Source organism: Tamandua tetradactyla, chromosome 8 (assembly GCF_023851605.1).
Source record: "Tamandua tetradactyla isolate mTamTet1 chromosome 8, mTamTet1.pri, whole genome shotgun sequence".
NCBI lineage: Eukaryota > Metazoa > Chordata > Mammalia > Pilosa > Myrmecophagidae > Tamandua > Tamandua tetradactyla.
The window spans coordinates 70,082,522-70,102,313 of NC_135334.1; the positions used below are offsets into that span (position 1 = coordinate 70,082,522).

Consider the following 19,792-nt stretch of genomic DNA (forward strand, 5'->3'; position numbering starts at 1 on the left):
ACCCTCAGTCCTGGGCATCCTGGAGTCCAGGATGGTTTGTTTCTCTAGTTCCGGGTGAAAAGAGAAGCCCAGGCAAGGCCAAGGACTTGCCCAAGGTCACACAGCAAGTCAGTGATGAGTGCCAGGCTCCCAGCCATTTGCTCTGAGAATGGAGAGGGCTCTCCCCAGGCAGACCTAGGAAGGATTGAGTAGCCCCCACTCTGTTTTTCCTCTGGGTTTGGGGAGAACGCAGGGGCATAAATGGTTTTAGAAGCTGCGTGTTGGAAAGGAGATCATCTAATGATGTTTGATCTTCCCATGATAAGGATGGGAAAGCTGAGGACACAGGGCTATGGAGGTCACCTGGCCTGCCGGTGGCTGAGCTCAATTCAGACTGGCAGACTGGGCTGGGGCTGAGAGTCAGCAAGAGCAGCCAAGGCGAAGGATGCGGTTCTCCTCCTGCACATCCTGCCTCCTTTCCCCAGGCCCGGGCAGGCTGCTGGAGGGCAGGCAGGTCTCCACCTCCCCAGCTCTGGCACCCATTAGAGGTTTTCCCTTTTCCTCCCCTAGGTTCCTGGCCTCACTCTGGGCCCTACTTCCCTGGTGCTAGACAAACATTGAGCTTGGCCTTTTGAGGTGCAATTTGCAGTTGTGCAGAGGCTGGTGCTGGCACGGACATGGAGGGCGACAGATACGGGTGCAGACCCTTCCCATTCAAATTCTGGCTCCTCAGTAATTAGCTGTTGGGCCTTGGGGGAGTCACTTAAGCTCTTGGGCCCATACTTTTTCACCTGTAAGGGAAGACTATTGATTTCTACTTTAGATGGTGTCCTCTGGAGATAATACATGCACAACACTCAGCATGTACCCAGTAGCCAAGTGGTAGCGCAAATACTGCAATCAGTCGTGATAACGCTGGACACACTAGTTCATTCATTTGCTGAATTCATATGTATTCAGTGCTGACCACTTGCTAAGAACTAGGGACACAGTAAATATCCGTTTGCCAGTCAAGGTTGTTTTTCCTTGCTAACACAGAAACAGTTCAGGTCAAGCAGAGAAGAAGTTCCTTGAAAGGCGTGGGGGAGTTCCAGAATCCTAGGGCCCCAGAGAACCAGGCCCAGCCAAGAGCCCTGTGTGTCACCCCACCACTGCTGGCTTCCCAGCACCTCCACTCTGCTGTGGATAATCTTTACCTGACTTCCAAACTTGGGCTCTTTTATTTTATTATTTCATAGCTTTATTGAGATATAATACATATTCCATATAATTCACCCATTTAAAGTGCACAATTCAGCGTGTTTTAATATATTCACAGAGTTATGCAATCATCCCGCAATTGATTTTAGAATATTTTCATTGCCCCCAAAAGAAACCCCTTACCCATTAGCAGTCACTCCCCTTTTTCCCCCCAGTGCCCCTAGCACCCGGCAACCACTAATCTACTTTCTGTCTCTATAGATTTGCCTATTCTGGGCACTTCATATAAATGGAATCATACAGTATCGGGCCTTTTATGTTTGACTTCTTTCACTCAGCTTAATGCTTTCAGGATGCATCCATGTTGTTGTGTGTTTCAGAACTTTGTTCCTTTCCATTGCAGACCTGGGCATTTTTATGTGTCACCCCCTCCAACCCCATTTCTCAGATGGGTAAAGTACGGCTCAAAAGAAACTTGTGACTTGTCTAAGGCCACACAGTAAGTCAGATGATGGAACCCAGGTACTCTGACACCTGGCCTGAGACTGCCCCTCAGTGGAGAGAGCTGGCTTAGAGGCAGAGGTGGTGAAGTCTATCTGGCTCTGAGGGGCAGGGAGGGCCTGGTAATCTGGCCATCGTGGGAGGAGGAGGAGCAGGGAAGCAGGTCGGGCTTGCTCCAGGGTGTCAGGATGGAAGAGGACCCAGGAGACAGGGGCCCACCTCCATCATCCTGCCTGTACTTGTTAATGAGTGGAGGTTCACTAGATCTCAGGCAGGCACTCTTGGTAGGCCCTTCTCTGTGCATACAGGAGGCAGTGGAAGTTCAGGGCACAGACCAGAAATTCCGACAGAAAATAGGACTTTGGGCTGGGAAGGGCCCTTGAACCTCAGGCTCTGAAGTGAAGGTTTTCTCTTATCCCAGAGCCAATGGGGACCCTGGGCAGGGGATTTCCTGGACACTTGGCTGCTATCAGCAGCCCTGGGAGGTGGCTTGGAGAAATCGATTGCTCCTCTATGATGCCATTAGCCCTGACAGGGAGGGGGAGTGATGGGCTGGTGGGGGCAGGGTGGGGGAAGTTTTGGTCTCTGGGAGCTTGTCCTGACTGCTTAGTGTCTGAGCAACGCCTCTCTGTTAGCTGAGCTTCTGGCCTCCCTCTGATGATTCCTCCCAGGCTGCCCTGTACTGGTCACTGAGGGCGTGGGGGAAGTCAGGCCTATTCCCTTGGGAGACATGGGCATGCCCACGGTGCCTACCTGAGGTGCCAGCTAAGAATGAAAGCACACAGGACTAGGGAAGGCACAGGAGAGCTGGGACCCAGAAGGGGGTGCTTCCTGGAAGAGGTAGCATCTAAAACTGGAAGGATAAAAATATATCAACCAGAGGAAGGGACAGTAAGTATTGGAGAGGTGAGTCCAGGGAAGCTGGAGACCCAGACACTGACCACTGTGCATGTTAGAGAGCTCATGCTGGCTGCAGGCGAGGGCTTGGATTGGCGGGAGAGCAAGGAAGGAAATTGCCTGTTCAGCCGAGAGAAGAGGCATGGCCAAAGGACGGTGAGAAAAGGGCATGTTTAGAAGCAGGCTGTGATTGGGGAGGAGGTCAGTGTTGCCAGGCTGGGTCCACAGGGCCTGGGCAGTACCCCTGGATGATCGAGAGGTCCCGGCTAGTGGGCCTTGGCTGTGCCCAGGAGCTGAACCCTGGGAATGGATGGCATGGCCCCAGCAGAACATGCAGAGGCAAGAGAACAGGTTTCTCTCCCGAGGTGTTCCAACAATATGAACAGTGTGAAGATTCACCCGGGGAAGTAGAGGTTCCAGGAGGCCGAATCAGCAGAGTCCTGGGCCAAGGAACAACCAGGCAGTTTTACTTCCCTTTTATCCCAGATCTGGAATGAAATCCCCATTCCTGAGCATGTGGTAATGCTCAGCTGGGGAGGGCTGAGGGTGGGGAGGGCAGAGGGCACTTGGCAATCAACTCCAGGGTCAGGAAGGCCTGGGAAAGGCCCGCGAAGGCAGGGGAGGCGGCTGTGGGCTCTCCTGCTTGCAGAACATCCACCTGCCATGCTGCTGTCACTGCAGGGGCGTGCCCCTCCTGGAACCTTTCCCCCATTTTCCCCCTCATCTGGGCTCCTTCAGAAGTCAAGGCAGTGGCTGTTTACCCCAGAATCAGAAAGTGCAGGTCATAGAAGGGCCTCAAGAGCAAATCAGACCAAATCAGTGGCCCAGGCTGGCTGAATCCAGGCCTCTTTCTACATATCAGCTGCCTCTTACCTTCCGGGGAAAGTGGGGGCTCTTCTCTCATCGGGGCACAGGGTGGGGTCTGGCTGTCCAGCTCAGGGCCCCTGCCCTCTACCGCTTCTGAAAGGCTGTGATGCGGGAGCATGTGTGTGACCTATAGAGTCCCCAAACCTCCGGAGTGGAGCAAAGTGAAGCCAAGAGCCTGCCCCCAGCCCAAGGCCACACTGTAGCTAGTCCCGATGCGGTAGCTTCTCCCCTGAGCCTTGCTGGACTGGGCTCCAAGAGCCCCAAGCAGCAGCACCAAAGTCCGCATGCCTCCCCTGGGAGCATTCCCAGGATTAGGAGACCTGGGTGGGTCGACATTCCCGGCAAACTCCTAATGCACATTCTCCTTCCGACTGGAGGCTGTAATCCCTGTGCTGAGCTAGCATTTGCAGGGGCTGGGGCGGGGGTGGTGGAGGCGGGAAAGGCAGAGGCCCTGATTAAGGCCAAGAGGTGGAAGTAGCAGGTGGGCTTCAGTATTTTCCTGGTGCAGCCTCCAAGGCACTTAGTGAGTGTCATCTTAGAATCCCATCCTGTAGGCCCCAGCTCAGCACTGGCTCCCGGAGCATGCACTGACCATCTCTGCACTTTGCTCAGTGCCCCACAGCTTCCCTTCACTGTCTCCTTCATGCGTCGCACTTAACAATACTGGCTTATGGGCCATACAGCCCAGTGATGGCAGGAATCAACAAACTTTTCCTGGAAAGTGTCAAATAGTAAATATTTTAGGCTTTGTGAGCCACATGGTGTCTGTTATAATTACTCAGCCTGCTGATGTAGGGCAAAAGCAGCCACACACCATGTGTAAACTAATGAACGTGGCTGCATGCCAATAAAACTTTATTTATAGACACTGAAATTTGAATTTCATGTAATTTTCATTTGTCTTAAAATATTATTCGTTTGATTTTTTTCTAGCCATTTAAAAATGTAAAAACCATCCTTAACTGTGGCAATGCAAAAACTGGCCATGGGCCAGGTTTGGCCTGTGGGTTATAATTTGCCAGCCACTGGGTTAGAACAAGGTCTCTGGAGCTACCCTGCTAAGTGTGACTTCTGACTCGGCTGTGTGACCTCCAGCAAGTGGCTAACCTCTTCTGTGTGTCAGATTTCTTATCTGTAAAAGGAGGGTAATGGGGATACTTTGGGAAAATGAAATGGCGCAGCCACTTTGGAAAACAGTCTGGCAGTTCCTCAGAAAGTTAAACATAGATTTACTGTATGATCCAGAAATTCCCCTCCTAGGTATATGTACCCAAGAGAAATGAAAACACATGTCTGTGCAAAAGCTTGTACGCGAATGTTCGTAGCAGCATTATTCATAACAGCCGAAAGGTGGGAACAACCCAAATGCCCATGAACAGATGAATTGATAAACAACATATGATGTGTTATTTTGGAATAATGGAACAATTGACTGGAATAATATCCATAAAAAGGAATGACGTACTGATGCATGCTACAGCATGGCTGAACCTTGAAATCATTATGCTAAGCAAAAGAAGTCAGACACAAAAGGCTACATATTGTATGATTTCATTCATGTGAAATGTCCAAAACAGGCAACTTCACAGAAACAGAAAGTAGATTCCTGGTTGCCAGGGGCTGGGGAGTGGAGGAATAGGGAGTGACTGCTAATAGGTGCAGGCTTTCTTATGGGAGTAATGAAAATGTTCTGGAATTAGCTGGTGGTGATGGTTGCACAACTTTGTGCCTGTGGTGTCAGGGGACTCCTCAGTACAGCTGTGCTCCTTCGGGCAAGTCATTTTACTGTTCTAAGCCCCAGGCTCCTCATCTGTAAAATGGGACAGTAATAATAATAACAAGCTACCTCCCAGGGCTGTCAAAGGCCAAGTGATGCCTGACACTCTGGGTGTGTGAGGTGCCTGGAGCCAAATGGTCACCTGGCCCTGCTTGGCCACCCCTGGCCCTGCTTGGCCACCCCTGGCATGCATCTCAGGGTCCGGAGCAGGCCAGGGCTGCAGAGCTCCTAGCAACAGCAGGTCAACCCAAGCTGCCTGCCGTGGGTCCCACCAGGCCAGGAGCTCCCTGTGCCTGAATGAATGGTTGGAGAGCAGATTCCCGCACTCGGCTGTGGCCACAGCCAGGCACAACCCCTTTCTCTCTTGGTGAGCCTCGGTTTGTTCAGTTGTCTAATGGGTTTAGTATGTTTTACCTGCTGCTTTGGGTAGTTATGACAATGAGATGAAATAACGAACATAAAGGATTTATGCAGCGCCTGGTGTCTTCTTAAAATAATTGATTTACTTTTAATTGTTGGAAAATTAAACATAACAATCATTTTGACTGTTTAAAGTGGATAATTCTTTGACGTAAAGGACAATAACAACATTGTGTAACTTTCACCACCCTCTATACCAGACTGTTTGCATCATCCTAAACCAAAAACTCATCTCCATTCATTTAGCAGTAACTCCCCATTCCTCCCTCCCCCACCCCTGGCAATCATTATTCTGCTTTCTGTCTTTATGAATTTGCTTATTATAATTATTTCATATTGATGAAATCAGACAATATTTGTCCTTTTATGTCTGACTGATTTCACTCAACATGATGTTTTCAGGGTTCATCCGCATTGTTGCATGTACTTCACTTCTTTTCATGGCTGAAAAACCCACTATGTGGATGTACCACATTTTGTTTATCTGTCTCTTGCTGGATACTTGGGTTGCTTCCACCTTTTGGCTATCGTGGATAATGCTGCATTATTCACGTGAATAATCAGTGTACAAGTATCTGTCCAATTCCCTGCTTTCATTCACTTTGGATATATACCTAGGAGTAGAATGGCTGGGTCATATGATCATTCTATGTTTAATTTTAAGGAACCACCAAAATGTTTTCCACAGTGGCTGTGCCTGATGTACTTTGATTGCTCCACATGTCGGTTTTTATATTTTATTTTAAAATACATTGTGCTCCATATTGGGGATGCAGCAGAGAATCAAACAGACAAAAATTACTGCTGTCATGAAACTTACATTATAGTGGGGTAGACAGACAAGAAACAAAATAAGGAAGTTGTATCTTGGAACATGATTGATAAAAATAAACCGCGGTGGTGCAAGGGTAGCTCAGTGCGAAGTCTCACCTGCGATGTGGGAGACCAGAGTTCCTTTCCTGGAGCCTGCCCATGCCAATATATATATGTATATAAACATAAAAATAAAAAAAGAAAGCTGAGAATGGCTTCAGGAAGTGAGCAAAGGGATGGCAGTCTTACAGAAGGTGGTCTGGGAAAGTTTGGTTGAGAAAAGGGCGTTTGAGCAAAGACCTGAGGAGGGGAAATGGGGAGCCACACGGGTTTCTAGGGGTAGAGCATTTCCATCAGAAAGCAGCATACTGGGCAGTGTGAGGAGCAGCGAGGAGGCCAGTGTGACCGCAGGGGAGGGCGGGGTCATGAGGCCAGGGGTGGTGGACAGGGGACAGGTCCAAGGGTGGGCCTCTTTGTCTGTGTGTGTGTGCGCATGTGTGTATGTGTGTGTCTCCAGGGCTCTTTCAGATCTATTTATGTATCATTGAATTCTTATAAAATAAGGATCCATTCTTTGAAGTTTGCAAGATGTATATTCCAGGTGGATAAAAAGGAAAGACTGCTTGGCACGGTGAGAAGTAAGTTTACAGGCTCCATTAACATGAGGGACAGTGGAAAGTAGAGGTGGCGCCTTGGAGGAGGACTCAAAGACAGCAAACGATTCCAAGTTGAGGCCGCCTCGTATCTGTTGTTAGTGGTTTCCCACAGCACTTGATTGAGGAAGTCTCAGGCCACACAAGGGTGGGCCTCTTGGACTCTGAGCAAAGTGGGACGCCACTGCAGGGCTGTGCGCGGAGGATGAGCTGCCCTGAGTGAGTCTACAGTGACTTGTGCTGTGCCTGGACCTGACTCGCTGCCCCTCCCCCACCTCATAGCCCTGTGCTTCCTCCCGCAGGACCAGCCGGGGGCCTCCATGGGCGCATGAGGGCCGGGCGCCAGGGCCGCGGGCACGAGCATGGTGAGACACCAGCCCCTGCAGTACTACGAGCCACAGCTGTGCCTCTCCTGCCTCACGGGCATCTACGGCTGCCGCTGGAAACGCTACCAGCGCTCTCATGATGACACCACCCCGGTGAGCCACACTGGGACGGGGCCAGAGGGACCCGGGAGCCCCAGGAAAGCTTGGGGGGCAGGGCGGAGGGGCGGGGTGGGGGGCAGTGTGCCTTAGCTCTGTCACTGTGCTATGTGGCTCTGGGTGGGTCGGTGCCCCTTCCGGTCTCAGTTTCTCCCTCTGTAAAATGGGCCCACTGTGATTCCTGAATCTAGCTGACCAAGTGGGCAAAAAGCATGAAGCCTTCAGAGCCAGTCATTAACTCTCCTCTGACAGCGTGGGGGCTGGGCTGCTCCTGAGGTCTGGGCAGGGGCGAGAGCTCCAGCAGGGAGGGGTCACCCCAAGGTGAGCAAAAGTTCTCAGCTTTTCCTGGCAGATCCAGCTGGGCAGGCGGATGGCTGGGGAAGAGAGTGAGGAGGTGGGTGTGGCCAGAGCCTAGGAGCTGGCAGGGCCACGGCCTGGCACCAGGGCCCAGCCACCTGAGCTCAAGCCGGCCTAGAGCTGGCAGCAGGTGCTCCGAGCGATGAAGCCTCCTTCAGCACCTGGCCCCGCAGCCCAGACCCTCAGTTGTGCTCTGCTCCTGGGGCACTACCAGCCAGCAGATCCAGTTTCTTCCCTGAAGTGGTGTTTATCTAAAAGCTTTGGTGCTTAGAAAACAGCTTTCCTCCTCCCTCCTGCTTGTCTGGACAAAGAAGGCAGCCTCTGAGTTCCACCTGCCCCCACGTGGGCTGGACTGACCAAGGGGGTGAGGTCAGCTGAGGTCAGAGGTCAAGTACGGGCCAGGCTGTCTGGGTTAGGGAGGTCAGGGGAGCTGGTCTGCCCATCTGTCTGCCCTCCTTCTCTGCCTGTGGTGGGGGTGGGGGACAGAGCCCCAGACTGAGTCGGGAGAAGTGGGTGCCCGGGTGTCCTCACTCCCAGCGCAGGGGCCCTGGCACACAAGGCGCATGGAGGCCAGGGAGAAAGGGACCTGCCTCAGGCCCTAGAGCAAACCCCGGGCCATGCTGGGACCCTCAGTGCTGGTGGCTGCCCTCGGCGCTGTCTGGGACCGCCTACCCAGGAAGCCCTCTGCGAGGCTGCAGTTTGCAGTGTTTCCTTTGCACAGGGACAGAGAACTTCCAATCCCGCCCCCAATCCCGTGGTGAAGCCGTGGGCTCTGGAGGCGGAAGGACCTGAGGTTCAAATTGTGCCTCTGGCCTCCGAGCTTCAGCCGTCTCATCTGTGAAATGGAGGTGATAGCATACGCCTCTCCGGGAGTGGCTAGGAGCCGTCCATGAGATAACGCACGTGAGGCGACCAGCACAGGGTTCGCCAGGTCTAGTCGTTTAGATGAGCCATTCCAGAGTCCTGAGGCTCGACTTCACCCCTGAAATGGGAGAGGTGCTAGTTTAGAGGTCATCAGAATTCCTCGGCCCCTCCACCTTACTCAGGCTGCCGTCTTGTGTCCCGAGAGGCAGGCGCTGGCCCAGCAGGCAGCCACCCGCTCTGGGGCAGACAGTGTGCCAGGCCCGGCTGGGTGCTGACACGCAGCCGCTCATGTGGGCCTCCCCACAAGCCCCTGCGCTGGACAGCAGCGGCACCCCTTTGCACAGATGGAAAACAAGCCAGGGACAGAAGTGACGTGTCCAAGGTCGCACTGCCGGCGATGGGCATAGCCAGGGTCTGGCTCCAGGCAGTGTAGGTCCCACACCCTCTGTGCCCTTGGTGGGGATGGAGGCGAGAAGGCAGTTGAGGCCCAGGGAGGAGAAGGATGGCTGGGCAGAAGCCCCTTGGCCATGGAGCAGACACTAGGGGAAGAGGTATCTCCCAGGGTGTCGTGTGCCCCTTGCTGGGCTCTGGCCAGTCACAGACCGTGGAGTCAGGTAGCAATGGCTCTTGACTGTGACCAGCACGAAGGTGGGGGAAGTGGCAAGCCAAGGCCGGTTTTGTGTTGACTGGTTGCTGGAGTGGTGCAGACAGTGCAAACACCAGGGTTTGGGGCGTCAGGATTGGGGCACAGGCTGAAGGAGCAGCAGGAAGCTGCAGACCAGCTTGGCTGGGAAGAGGGGAGAGGATTTTGCAGCAGCTCTGGGTGGCAAGGACTCTGCAGAAAGGGCTGAGCTCACCTTAGGTGATCCCAAAACACAGCTGAGGACAAGCAGCCTCTCCCCCAACCCCCAGTCATTTACCTCGCTCCCGAGTCTCCTCCCACTTCCTGGGTTCCATGCCTCAGCCTGCTAATTTCCTCTCTCTCTCTCTTTCTCCCCTCCCTCTCTCCTCTCATCTCTCCCCATTCCCTCCGTAGACAGCTGGCATCCCAGAGAACAGGGCTGGTGCAGTAGGTGCTCCAGACATTTTGCTGAACAAAAAGAGGCCCATAAGTGAGCTCTGGGTGTGCTGGTAGGGTGGGGAGAGGACAGCTACTTGGACATGGGCAGTGGGGAGAGAAGCCTCTGCAAGGGAGATGGAAGTCCAACCATGCCTTGTGCCTCCTTGTGTTCCCCTTTGGGCCCCCCTGCCTCTGAACCTACCTGCACCCCCCAACTCAGTGGCTTACATGCATTGCCCTATTAATTGTTACATACCCCAGTGGGGTATGTTTAATTGTTATCCCCATTTTATGGATGGAGAAATCAAGTCTTAGAGCCGTCGCACAGGGAGTCCTCATAGATGTGCAGTGAGAACCTCAGGCAGATGAAGGCTGGAGGAAAGCGCGCATGTGTTGGGCATGTGTGTTTATGTGAGCGTGCACTGGAAGGAGAAGAAAGAAGAGGCAGGAGGGGGACTCGGGAAATTGCCTGATGGAGAATAAAGAGCACTTGACTGCGAGTCTTTGGGACAAGAGCGAGAGAGTCCTCGAATGCCAGGCTAGGAACTCTCAGTGTTTCCCTGATGGGGATCTAGCCCCGAAGTATAGAAGTAGATCCTGGGGCGCGTGGCAGGTGGCAGAGAGCGTGGGAAGGGGCCCTCCTCTTCCCCACCAAGCTGGTCTTCCTTCCAACCAGCCTGTCACATCCCCACCTCCTCCCCGCCTTTGCCTTTGCTTACACCGCCCTCATTCCCCAGGACACACATTTGACAAATAGAGAAACAGGAAACTGACGACCAGAGAGGTGAAATGACCTATTCTCCTGCCAGGGCTTCTGGAGTGGAGGAGCCTCGCGGCAGGAGGCCGGGCTCACTGGCCAGCAAGGAAGGGGGAAGCAAAGCTTTTTATAACTGGAGATAATTAATTGGTTGTTGTCTGTGACTCATTACTCAAATACTGCCAGTTAAGGGCTCGGTGGGTTGGAATACTGTTCTCAGACTGCTCCACAGGGCTCCCCGAGGCCTGTGTATCTGTGGGAGGCAGTGCAGTGTCAAAACCAGCTCCTCTGTAGCAAGAGGGATATAGGTCAGACTCCTGGAGGAACTTCCCAGCCAGAGACACTGAAGGAGACAGAACAATGATAATCACCTCCCACTTACATTTCTATGGTAGATTTGGCCTTTTGAAAGCCGTTTTAAGCTTATTTGATCCAGATGAGGCTCCAGGAAGAGTAAATCTTCCCGGTTGTAACCCCAGTCCTCTACCCTCTCTCCTGTTCCACACCTGTCATGTCTGGGATTCATCAATTATTTATTCAGTCAACAAACCTGACCTGTTACCTGTTCTGGGTCAGGCCCTTTACTGGGCCTTGGGGCCACAGGTGATTAAGACCTACTTCCCTGCTCCCTTGAGGGGCTTCCAGGCTGGAGGGGGAACAGTCAAAAATTGACACACCCAGACCACCCAGGGTGATCCTTGCAGAGGCCAAGAGGAACCCTGGGAAAGGGAGCCTGGAGCCAGGAAAGCAAGGTGGTTTTGGCCCCACCATACCAGAGTGGGGAAGTGTGCAAGGCAGGGGGAAGTGGATGTACAAGAGTGTCTCGCGTTTGGGAACTGAAAGTAATTCAGCTCCAGTGTGGCGAGAGTAGGAGGAGGGAGTAAGATGTTGCCACGTGGGCCTCGGAGCCTGGAAGCTGTACCCTGATGCTGGGCAGCCGGGAGCTGCCAGAGGGTTCTCTGCAGGGGAGTCCCGGGTCAGACCCTGGCCATAGGGACCCCTCGGTTAAATCACAGAGAATAATTGAAGAGGCCTTGAGTGGGACCCAGCTGGAGCGGGGGCGCGGGGCAGTGTCAGGGCTGGAGAGAAGGGAGGATGCCAGAGACACCTAGAAGGTATAATCAGCCAACACAGAGAAAGAGAGGAGTCTCCGATGTGATGTCTGCCTGCTTTCCAGCTGGGGATGCTGTTCCCGGGGCTGAAAATCCGTACAGGGGCTCCACGGGGGAGGAGACAGACAGGGAGAGGGTCTGACTACATGGAGTCCAGGAACAGCCCAGCGCCAGTGGGTGGAGGACAGAAAGAAAGAAACCTACCCAGCCCCGCTGGCTGCCCCCTCCGATGGAGAACTCCCTCCTTCCGAGCCTAGAAGACACCTGCTGGGAAGAAATCCACCAACCCCTCCTCTGCCCTGTCCCTTCCACCACCTCCACGACAGCCCCGGAGCTTCTCCCAGTCCTCAGCACACACATCTCCCATTGACAGCAGTCTGTGCCTTTGCTCATGCTATCCCTTCGCCCACAAATCCTCTTTCTTCATTTCTTTTTCCATTTTTTTATCGTGGTAACATATATCCAGGTGCAAATTCCCCGTTTTAACCACTTTCATGTATACAGTTCAGTGGCTTAAACACATTCACAACTCCCATCGCCACCGTCCATTACCAAAACTTTTCCATCTCCCCCAAAGAGAAACTCTTAATATACCCACTAACCATATAACTCCCCATTCCCTCTCCCCAACCTGTAATCCACTTCCTGGGTCTATGAATATGCATAGTCTAGTTATTTCCTATAAGTGAAATCATGTTATATTTGTCCTTTTGTGTCTAGCTTGTTTCATTCAATATGATGTCTTCCAGTTCCATCCACCTGGCTGGATGTATCAGAACTTCATTCTTTTTTATGGCTGAGTAATAGTCAATTGTGTGTATACACCACATATTATTTACCCATTCATTTGCTGATGGACACTTAGATAGCTTCCACCTCATGGCTATTGTGAATAATGCTGCCATCAACATTTGCAAATAAATATCTGTTTGAGTCCCTTCTTTTAGTTCTTTTGGGCATATACCTAGAAGGATGATACATTCTTGGCGCTGCCTCCCTTGCCCCTGGCTGTGGTCATATGGTAATTCTATACTGGACTTTCTGAGAAAGAGCCCAACTGTTTTCCACAGCAGCTGCACCAGTTTACATTCCCACCAATATACTAGAGTTCCTACTTCTTTACATCCTCACCAACACTTATTTTCCTTCCCTCCCCCTTTTTAAAATAATAGCCTAAGTGGTATCTCATTGTGATTTTGATTTGCATCTTCATAATGACTTATGATGTTGAGCATCTTTTCACATGCTTATTGGCCATTTATTTATCTTCTATGGAGAAATGTCTGTTCAGTGCCTTTGCCCATTTTAAATGGGATTATTTGCCTTTTGTCTCGTCTCTTCCTCTCAAGACTCATGACAAATGTCTCTTCCTTAAAAGTCCCTCTCCTCCAAAGGTCAGCCGTCCTCTTCCTATTCCTGCCCTCCCCCTTTCTCTCTCATCCTCCCTCCCTCTCGTTCACTCTCCCCTGGGTTCCCGCAGCACTTTGGGATATGGAGGGTGATTTTTCGTGTCCCCTTCTAGACTCTGAGTGTTGTGAGGGCAGAGGCTAGGCCTGCCCTGCTCAGGGGCCCTGGCTCAGAGGAGGCGCTCAGGCAAGGTTTGGGAGAATGACTGAGCTGCAGGGCGTGTGTGGAGGCCAGGTAGGGAGTGCGGCTGCCATCTTGCTGACCGTGGGTGGGGAGGCAGGAGCCCCCGAAAAGCTCCCCTTCTCCCTCTCCTCCCTTCCCAGCCCTGGTTTCCAAGGCCCAGCAGGTGGCGGGTGGTCTGGAGAGGGACATTCGTGCGTGGACGGCTCCGGGCTGTATTCTTGGCACCGCCTCCCCCGCCCCGGCTGTGGTTGGCAGGAGGGACGGTGCTGACTCAGCCGGCCCGGCCTCCTCGGGCTCTGCCAGGGGCAGGAGGAGGGGGAGGCAAGTGTCCCGACTGCCTTCCCACCTCCTGTCCTATCAACCAGCCACGTGTTCCTGTGTCAAGAATGTCTGGCAGTCCTAAGAGGAGGGGGTCTGTCCTGGAGGATGAGAAGAACAGTTCCAAATAAGGACTTCTTCTGCATGCACGGTAGAAAGCACTCCCCCAAATATGTAGCTCAGGCACGCTAAGCATCTCTGTGGTACGGTTGAGGAAACTGAGGCCCATAGGACCCACTGCCCTCTGCCCTCCCAGTGAGTGGCTCCAGGTACCACAGTGGCCAGCAACAGCCTTAGAGCCAGACCTCCTGACTCTCCCTTCAGGGCTGACTCTCCTCTGGTCCTCCCTAGGGCAATGGAGAGAGCACGTAGATGTAGACTCATCCCAGCTCTCCTGCCTGCATCGCGTAACCCTTCAGCATGTTTCTTGGTTAAAGGTGTCCCTGCCCTCCCTTTCCCTCCTCCACCCATCACAGTACCTGTCCCCTGGAGTGGCATGGCAGAGCACTGGTTCCTGGAGCCAGGCGCAGAGCCTGAAAGCAGAGCATGTGTGGCAAACGTTTATGAAATCAATGAAAGAGATCCCTCTGTCCCTGCGCCTCGGTTTCCCTTCCTGAGGGATGGGGAGCGTTATCACCCCCTTGAAGGTGTGAAGAATCAAATGAGAATCAAACGAGATGGCCTGTGTGAATGCCTAGCCCATAGAGGGGGCTTTACCGGCACAATTCTCGCTGCTGCGGGTCGTTCGCAGCTCTCGGCCCAGAGGCAGGCGCGCCAGCAGCCCTCCACGTGCTGACGTGAATTTTCTAGGCGAGTCAAGACTGGGAATCCAGAACCCGAGGTGCTGTCAGTGAGACCCCCATGCCCACAGGCATGGGCTGGGCCTGGTTCTGGACCTCAGGTTCCCTACTCATGTCCTCTTGCTAATCCCCTCTAGAGTCGCACAGCCCTGGGAGGGAGGAGGGAAAAAAGGGGACCTGGGTGAGGATTGGGCACTGAGTCCAAAGCCCTCCCAGTCCTCCCCCCGCCCACCAACACCCCAGCAAGGCCCCCTCAGACCTGGGAGTAGCCTGCTGGGACCTCTGTGCTTTTTTTTTCATTTTGATATTTAGAGATGTTTGTGTTTTTTTTTTTTTTTAATATTTTTATTGAGATATTGTCACACGGCATATAGTCCATCCAAAGTATACAATCAGTGGCTTACAATATCATCACATATTGTGTACTCATCCGGATGATCATTTTTTGACCATGTGCATCACTCCAGGAAAAGAAATAAAAAGAAAACAGAAAAACTCATACATCCCTTACCCCTTACCCTTCCCTCTCATTGACCACTAATAGTTCAATCTACCCATTTTTTTTTTACCCCTTATCCCCCCCACCCATTGTTTTTGTTACTATTATTTTCATTTTCATTTTTATTTTTTCACTCAACTATCCATACCCTGGGCAAAGAAAACGTCAGCTACAATGTTTTCACAACCACACAGTCACACTATAAAAGCTATATTGTTATACAATCATCTTCAAGAATCAAGGCAACTGGAACACAGCTCAACAGTTTCAGGTACTTCCCTTCAGCCACTCCAGGACACCATGAACTAAAAAGGGGATATCTATATAATGCATAAGAATAATCTCCAGGATAACCTCTTGACTCTGTTCAAAATCTCTCAGCCACTGAAATTTTGTTTTGTCTCATTTCTCTCTTTCCCCTTTTGATCAAGGCTTTCTCAATCCCATGAAGCTTGGTCCTGGCTCATCTCCAGAAATCATGTCCCATGTTGCCAGGGAGATTTACACCCCTGAGAGTCATGTTTCCTGTAGGGGGAGGGCAGTGAGTTCACCTGCTGAGTTGTCTTAGAGAGAGAGGCCACATCTGAGCAACAAAAGAGGTTCTCTGGGGTAACCCTTAGGCCTAATTATAAATAAGCTTAGCTTCCCCTCTGCAGGAATAGGTTTCACAGGGGCGAACCCCAGGATCAAAGGCTCAGCCTTCTGAGTTGGTTGTCCCCACTGCCCTCACGAGAATATCAGGAATTCCCCAGATCTGGAAGTTTAATATTTCCTCCTTTCTCCCCGGTCCCCCCAGGGGGCCCTGCAAATATTTTTGTGTCCTCTGTCCAGATTACTCTGGGATGTATACAGACATCACACTGACCTGTACAAACCAACAAGATCTCACTCCTTATTCAGTATTCCATGTAATTAAGGTGTTTGAATAAACTGACCGTACAAGTTCAGTTAGATATTGTGCTACCAAAAATATAAAATTTGCACCAAATAAACATCTCTTCCTTTGGTCTCATACTGAGGCCTCTGTTCTTTTTGAACTTTATAATATAACATATGTACAAAGCAAAGAAAGAAAAAAGCGATAGTTTTCAAAGCACTCTTCGATAAGTAGTTACAGGACAGATCCCAGAGTTTGTCACAGGCTACCATACCATCATCTCAGATTTTTCCTTCTAGCTGCTCCAGAATATAGGAGGCTAGAAAGAATCAATATTTTTTTATCATCACAATTGTCTTTTCTTTTCTTCTTTGTGAAAAATAACATATATACAAAAAAGCAATAAATTTCAAAGCACAGCGCAACAGATCGAGTTGTAGTATAGATTTCAGAGTTTAGTATGGATTGCAATTCCACAGTTTTGTCTTTTACTTCTAGCTGCTCTAAGATACTGAAGACTAAATGAAATATCAGTTTAGCTTCCTGAGGACCCACCAAACTGCCTTCCACAGCGGTTGCACCATTTGGCATTCCCACCTACAGTGGATAAGTGTACCTCTTTCTCCACATCCTCTCCAGCACTTGCCGTTTTCTGTTTTATTGATAATGTCCATTCTGGTGGGTGTGAGATGATATTTCATTGTGCTTTGATTTGCATTTCCCTAATAGCCAGGGAAGTTGAGCATCTTTTCATGTGCCTTTTAGCCATTTGTATTTCCTCTTCTGAGAAGTGTCTATTCAAGACTTTTGCCCATTTTGTAATTGGGTTCTCTTTTTGTTGTTGAGTTTAGCAATCTCTTTAGATTTCTGGGTATTAGACCTTTATCTGATATATCATTTCCAAATACTGTCTCCCATTATGTAGGCTGTCTTTTTACTTTCTTGATGAAGTTCTTTGATGCACAAAAGTGTTTAATTTTGAGGAGTTCCCATTTATTATTTTCTTTCTTCAATGCTTGTGCTTTGAGTGTAAAGTGTAGGAAACCGCCTCCTATTACAAGATTGGTAAGATATTTCCCTGCATTTTCTTTTAAAATTTTTATGGTCTTAGATCTAATGTTTAGGTCTTTGATCCATTTTGAGTCAAGTTTTGTACAGAGTGTGAGATATGGATCCTCTTTCATTCTTTTGCATGTGGATATCCAGTTCTCTAGGCACCATTTATTGAAGAGACTGTTCTGTCCCAGGTGAGTTGGCTTGACTGCCTTATCAAAGAACAAATGTCCATAGATGAGAGGGTCTATATCTGAACACTCTATTCGATTCCATTGGTCGATATATCTATCTTTATGCCGGTCCCATGTTGGTTTGACCACTGTAGCTTCATAATATGCCTTAAAGTCAGGTAGTGTGAGACCTCCAACTTCATTTTTCTTTATCAGGATATTTTTAGCTATTTTGGGCACCCTACCCCTCCAGATAAATTGGTTATTGGTTTTTCTATTTCTGAAAAGTAAGTTTTGGGGATATTAATTGGTATTGCATTGAATCTGTAAATCAATTTAGGTAGAATTGACATCTTAATTATTTTTAGTCTTCCAATCCATAAACACAGTATGCCCTTCCATCTATTTAAGTCTTCTGTGATTTCTTTTGACAATTTATTGTAGTTTTCTTTGTACAGGTCTTTTGTATCTTTAGTTAAATTTATTCCTAAATATTTTATTCTTTTGGTTGCAATTATAAATGAAATTTTTTTCTTGATTTCCTCCTCAGATTGTTCATTACTAGTGTATAGAAACACTACAGATTTTTGAGTGTTCATCTTGTAACCTGCCACTTTGCTGTACTCATTTATTAGCTCTAGTAGTTTTGCTGTGGATTTTTTTGGGTTTTCGACATATAGTATCATATCATCTGCAAACAGTGAGAGTTTTACTTCTTCTTTTCCAATTTTGATGCCTTTTATTTCTTTTTCTTGTCTAATTGCACTGGCTAGAACTTCCAACACAATGCTAAATAACAGTGGTGATAGTGGACATCCTTGTCTTGTTCCTGATCTTAGGGAGAAAGTTTTTAGTTTTTCCCCATTGAGGATGATGTTAGCTGTGGACTTTTCATATATTCCCTTTATTATGTTGAGGAAGTTCCCTTCTATTCCTATCCTTTGAAGTGTTTTCAACAATAAAAGATGTTGAATTTTATCAAATGCCTTTTCTGCATCAATCGAGATGATCATGTGGTTTTTCTGCTTTGATTTGTTGATATGGTATATTCCATTAATTGATTTTCTTATGTTGAACCATCCTTGCATACCTGTGATGAATCCTATTGGTCATGGTGCATAATTTTTTTAATGTGCTGCTGGATTCGATTTGCAAGAATTTTGTTGAGGATTTTTGCATCTATATTCATTAGAGAGATTGGCCTATAGTTTTCTTTTCTTTTAATATCTTTGTCTGGCTTTGCTATGAGGGTGACATGGGCTTCATAGAATCAGTTAGGTAGTTTTTCCACCTCTTCAATTTTTTTGAAGAGTTTGAGCAGGATTGAAATATCAATTTAATGATTCAGCAATCATGTTCGTTTGTTAAGCCCTATCTTCTCTGTCTAACTCTGCCATCACCTTTGATCTTGCTATCCCACTCTTTAGGGGTATTTAGGCTATGGTCATTCTAACTTTTTCATATTGGAAGAGGCTGTCAGTAATATGGGATAGGAAGATGGAACTAGCTGATGTTCTGGAGAGGCTGGGCCCTCTAGGTTTCAGGACTTATCTGGTCCAGACACCCATCTGGAGGTTGTAGGTTTCTGGAAACTTACCCCAGTGCATGGAACCCTTGTGGAATCTTATATATTGCCCTCGGTGTTCTTTAGGATTGGCTGGAATGGTCCTGGTTGGGGGTTGGCAGGTTATGATAGGTAGCAAGCTCTAACTGAAGCTTGCATAAGAGCAACCTCCAGAGTAGCCTCTCAACTCTATTTGAACTCTCCCAGCCACTGATATTTTATTGGTTACACTTCTTTTCCCCCTTTTGGTCAAGATGGAATTGTTGATCTCACAGTGCCAGGGCCAGGCGTCTCCCTGGGAGTCATCTGTGATGCTTCTGTTCTCTAGGTGAGGCTGAGGCCAAGAGAAACTCAACTCCCGCGTCTCCCATGCTTTAGGCCCAGAGAAATCACTAAGGAATCAGGGTGGGCTTCCTGGACAGAGCAGCCTTCAGGGTGGACTCCAGGGTATAGAGGATTCAGCCAGGCATTCCTGGCTGGGGCACATGTGGCCTGAGCTCACCTTCCTCTACCACTGACTTGATGTATGACCCCAGGCACATCCCTGACCCTCTCTGGGCCAAAGCTTGCTTGGGAGTTAGATGGAGATATCAGTCCATGCCTGGCCTGAGGGTCCAGTTAGGTAATGGATACCAGTGTGCTTTGTGTTTTGTACAAGAAGGACCATTGTTCCAATCCTGGGAAAAACGTGCCCTCCCTACAAACTTTCAAAGTGGTGACGTCTTCTTCTTTGGTACTCTGGGGAAAAGTGATCCAGCAGGTCAGAGATGAGCTTCAGTTTTCCCACTTCTAAAATGGCGGCGATAATACCTTCTTCTGGGGCTTCTATGAGAATAAAAAAATGGGAGATGACATTACGTCCCTGATAGAGAGAAAGGGCTGGCTAGGGGCCAGTTTGTTATTGTGCAGGGAGCTGAGGAATTATCGAGACAACATAAACACGGTGTCTGTGGCTGAGGGTCCCCTGTGCTCAGCCTCGCTCCCTATGAAACAGCACTCAGGGTACCTGGCTTGGCTGTAGCAGCTCCAGGGGAGGCGGCTAAGCCCTTATTATGAAGCGCCATGAACACCTTTAGCATCTCATCTGGGAGCACAGATGGAGCAGGTGTGGGGGGCACCAGCAGAGGGACTGGGTCCCCCCTACCCTGTGACCTTGTCATGCCTGTGAGGGGCTCTGGG

At 49.8% G+C, this 19,792-nt stretch overlaps 1 protein-coding gene across 6 annotated transcripts in view; it reads left to right on the top strand.

Moving 5' to 3' along the window:
* The window catches only part of GDPD5 (glycerophosphodiester phosphodiesterase domain containing 5), a 92,976-nt gene that overhangs the window by 37,126 nt on the left and 36,058 nt on the right, over nucleotides 1–19,792 (top strand). For 5 of the 6 annotated variants that reach the window (XM_077113549.1, XM_077113552.1, XM_077113551.1 and 2 more), the window contains one exon: nucleotides 7,410–7,586. In XM_077113549.1, coding sequence (XP_076969664.1) covers nucleotides 7,470–7,586 — 117 coding nt within the window. In that variant the 5' untranslated portion in view covers nucleotides 7,410–7,469. Of the gene's footprint in view, nucleotides 1–7,409; nucleotides 7,587–18,705; nucleotides 19,374–19,792 lie in introns of those variants that run through there. The other variant, XM_077113548.1, reaches the window with a different exon arrangement.